This window comes from Rutidosis leptorrhynchoides, chromosome 5, assembly GCF_046630445.1.
Source record: "Rutidosis leptorrhynchoides isolate AG116_Rl617_1_P2 chromosome 5, CSIRO_AGI_Rlap_v1, whole genome shotgun sequence".
In the NCBI taxonomy this organism is placed as follows: Eukaryota; Viridiplantae; Streptophyta; class Magnoliopsida; order Asterales; family Asteraceae; genus Rutidosis; species Rutidosis leptorrhynchoides.
Window position 1 is genome coordinate 404,225,209 of NC_092337.1, and position 4,519 is coordinate 404,229,727.

Consider the following 4,519-nt stretch of genomic DNA (forward strand, 5'->3'; position numbering starts at 1 on the left):
TCCTGTAATATGTGTGCACGAAAACTATAGTGAAAAAATCTCTTATTTGCGCCCATGGACTAAACCTTTTTTTTGTGTTTGGGGTTAGGATATAACCACACTAAATTCATGTGTCGTTTTAATTATTTATTGTTGCTTTTGTATCCAGTTTGTTATATGTGCGTGTAATTCAATTACACAAGTCTTGTGTGGGTTGAGTATTTGCTAATGAGGTCATCGTTAGTTATGGATTTCCGCCAAAGTGTTCCCTCAACGTGTTTTATGTTGGCGTTCCATGTCAAAGTTTCAAAATATACGTAGATAGCAACAAAATTCCACAAGTTCTATTTTCATTCTTTCTTTTTATTGGTCGATATTTATACTCTAAACAATGATGTCATTCTCTCACTTTTTACTTCCAAGTCTCCGAAAAAACTAAATACCAAATTTAATCCGTCTATGAACGTACAAATGAGTATTGGAGTCAAGCTGAGCACAATGGTTGGTTTGTTTTGTCTACTACAAGAGATGGGCCAACTATTTTGCACTCATTTATGAATATTATTTACCAGGATTTATGTTTTATGTTTTCTGTTTTTTAAAGAATACGTTGCTTATATTATTGGATTGTTACATGTTAGATATTCCAGTAGCAAAGAACGGGATATATTTTTTTTTCTTCCTTTCAAGGTGTTGTTTCTGACATTAGTCAGTGGATGCATAACGTATAACGTATAATTATTATTTTTGAATTTTTTATATAGTTGACCTTAATTAACGATATTGTTGAGAATTACATGTGAGGTATGTGTTGTAAATTAATTAAGTGTCTTTTAAAACAAAAGCAAAATGTAACTGACTAATGACTAAATGATATTCTTGATTTACATGACATAGTGTTACATATAAGTTTAAGTTGTGACACTTAAATGACAGGAATTATATTTGTTTTTCCATGATTTTTGTAATTGGGTATCGGCCCATTTTCATGAAAACGGGTTAAATGTTTGTTTTTTTATTTTTTATTTTTAAACAAAAAAGAATGAAAACATGCAAAAGGAAATTGTTGGCCATAACGAACAGATTCAAAGATAGATACGTACAAGGAACAAGAAAGGGAAATAAAACACCATCATTGGTACACCATTGCAGGTGGGAGAAGAAGGGGCTTCTCTCATTAGCAATTTTATAAATCCCTTATTTTAACATCATATACTCCGTAACAATTATATAATTTGTTATGTTTATGGGACTTTATAAATAAATCTGCCCGAGTTATATACAACAAATTTTGGCTTGCTGTGTTTCCTTGGCCCCATTTCCGTTTCTTGATTAAAGAAAAGGTTAGAATTATATTTATATGATCATGATGATCTTGTTTATATTGCAATTTTTGTAACAATTTAATGTTTTTTTGTTTCCTTTTTTTTGTTTGTGTTAGGATATTTGGGGCCTTTTGTAGGAAGCATTGCAACGCCATGAAAAGAAATAACCTTCCTCCTCGGGGATTATCAGACAGGCAAATAAGCTATAACGACGCCCCTGCACTCCGTCTGTACCAAGTCTGGCAAGGAAACAATGTATGATCACCATTAAAATTATGATCACATTTTCTTGATTTATTACAGAATTCAATTAAAAGAGTTTACCGACTGCTTAGTTACATCGAAACATTGTATAATAATTGCAGGAATTCGCGTTGAGGGGTAGGTTAATATTTGGGCCAGATTCAAGGTCTCTTTACCTTACAATTAGCTTAATTGTGGTTCCAGTAATCTTATTTTGCTCCGTGGTTTCTCAAAGTTTAGTGAATTACTTCCCTGATAATATAGGCCTTCTTCTAGCTATTATCCCTGCTGTTTTCACTTTATACGTAAGTTGTTTCGTCTTCTTCTTTTATCATTTTGGTTTATGCAACTTCATTTCTATATAAACTTATGTCCTTTTACATTTATCTAGTTTTGATGCTATGGGGTTTTGTAATACTGCAGATCATTGTCCTTATCTTCTTTGTTTCTGCAAGAGATCCTGGTATAATTCCGCGAAAACCACCATCTCAAGACATAGATGATAATTGGGATCCCGCTAGCTTATCTGCTGACTGGGCCCCAAATCGGAGTAATAAATTTCTAGCACCGACAAAAAGTGTTAATGTCAATGGAATGGTTGTTAGGGTCAAGTTTTGTCAAACTTGCTTGATTTATCGTCCACCAAGATGCTCGCATTGCTCCGTATGTGACAACTGCGTTGACCGCTTTGACCATCATTGCCCATGGGTGGGACAATGTATAGGCAAGGTACACTTAGTTCCGATTTCAAATGATTTGGATAACAATAATGAACATTTTATTCATTTAATTATTGGATTTTGCTAACGGTGGTTGTCGTTAACACGTTTTAAACAGTTGTACATATCATTCACTTATTAATTTGTTGGTGGCAGTTACATGAATGTACAACCGTTTGAAAAGTGCGTTAATGACGGCCCTAAGGGTTGTCGTTAGCAAAATCAGTATTTATATCATTAATTAATAAGAGACGTAGAAAGTTACAGGTCTAACAAAATAAACTTGTGAATTTCAGAGGAACTATCGATCATTTTTCATGTTTGTATCATCAACAACACTTTTGTGCCTTTACGTTTTCTCCATGTGTTGGGTAAACATCATCATGATTATGCGAGAAAACGGTTCTAGTATTTTTGAAGCTTTCATGAAGTCCCCAATATCCGGAATGCTTATAACGTACACATTTACAGTTTCATGGTTCGTAGGAGGCTTGTCTGCATTTCATCTTTATTTGGTCTTAACTAACCAGGTACCATTTTCCTTTCTAGTTATTAATAGGTTATTATTATGTTAATGTTAATGTTAATTTAATATTAATTGTTATTATTATTATTGTTTTTCAGACTACGTACGAAAACTTTCGAAATAGATATGAGAGAAGGAAGAATCCTTTTAACCGTGGATGTGCTTACAACTTCAAAGAAGTATTTTTCTCTACAAAACCAAGATCACAACATGATTTTCGTGCATTTATAAAACCTGAAGTGTATACTCAGTACAATAGTTCAAAATATTATATGTATGCATTTAGTCTCAACTTTTCTAAGAACATCTATGAGACAGAGAGTTCTATAGATGGAAATGAACTTGATTTAGAGAGATGTGAAACGAGTGGAATGGATCATTCGAGTAAATGGGCGACTGCACCGGATTTGCATAGATTGGCATCAAAGTTTGTAGTGGAAAATGTTGCGAGAGACAAATAAGGAATGAATGGTGGAATATGAAAAACAGTTGATGTTAACAGTAACGCGAAAAAGATAGAAATGGTGTGTTGTGGACTTGTGGTTCTCATAGATAAGCGCATTTATGTGACTTGTTTGATGTCCTTGTTACAAAGCCAACCATTTACTAATCAAAATGATAATTTATGCAAGAAATTGTGATCTTCATTTTATCAAATTCCACAAATATTGTGTGATTAGTATATAAATATGATTTAGTTTAACTAGTCATGAAGTTGATGGTAATCTATTGAAGATATCACTTCAATTCAGTGGCTGATTCGGCTTTTCTAGTACTGGAGAAAAAATTGCAATTAAAACTAATAATATAAAACATACCGAGTACCAAAAATGTTATAGAATATTTTCAGACAAACACAAAATTAACATTAGATTTGCATTAAAATAGTTAAAAAGGGATAAAAATAGAACATTCATTAGTTAAAAAGTGCACATAATCAGCTACAAGCAGCTGCACAAAAAAATAGCCCATAATATGCTAAAACATCTAAATTAGCACAAAAACAAAAGGTGACTTATAAGTCTGTAACAAAAGCTCTGAATTATACACTATACTAATACTTAGAGTTGTGAGTGTTGGTGCATGTAATCCCCGTTCTATTGTTTAATACTCCTTCTATTGTTTAGTACTTGTTATAATTCAGTCATGTAATGTGAATACTTGTTTGTTTAAATATTGGTTATCGTTTATTAATGACTATTGCGTTTAACCAATGCCGAAGGATGGTTTTAGAGTTGTTTGGTTGGCAACTATGAACATCGACCGATGGAAGACACCAACGGTCGAGGGACGTGGACAATCGCCCGATGGTCGTTGCAGACTCCTATAAATTGAGGTGTCGGGTTTCTTTGATAGTTTACGAACCCTACACCTCCTAGCCGTCATGTTTCAGTCTGTTGTCGTCCCTAAACACAATCCAAACGAATACAAACCCTTAGATGTCGATTTAATCATCATCTAGTTGGTTTATTCGATCTCGAAGCGTAGCCGTATTCGTCTTTACCTAGGTTATTGTTTACATCAAATAAAGAGTCTACTTGTCGAATTCATTCCCCGCACCCTCATTCTCGTTATCCGAAATCTCAATATGTAAGACCCTAACTTTTATACATCAGAAAGTGTCACCAGAAAGTGTCACCAGAGAGTGTCCTCAGAAAGTGTCAGTAAAACACAAAAGGCTTCACCACAAATTTGCGATGTTTCCTTTTATGTTGTAGTATGCGGCG

At 33.7% G+C, this 4,519-nt stretch overlaps 1 protein-coding gene across 1 annotated transcript; it reads left to right on the forward strand.

Moving 5' to 3' along the window:
* The first annotated feature begins 1,195 nt into the window (after positions 1 to 1,195).
* Positions 1,196 to 3,310, forward strand: LOC139850465 (probable protein S-acyltransferase 7). The gene is made up of 6 exons (XM_071840036.1): positions 1,196 to 1,322; positions 1,421 to 1,559; positions 1,670 to 1,852; positions 1,971 to 2,276; positions 2,563 to 2,796; positions 2,891 to 3,310. The coding sequence occupies exons 2-6, from the start codon at positions 1,458 to 1,460 to the stop codon at positions 3,251 to 3,253; spliced, it is 1,188 nt and encodes a 395-aa protein (XP_071696137.1). The 5' UTR covers positions 1,196 to 1,322; positions 1,421 to 1,457; the 3' UTR covers positions 3,254 to 3,310.
* Positions 3,311 to 4,519: the final 1,209 nt, after the last annotated feature.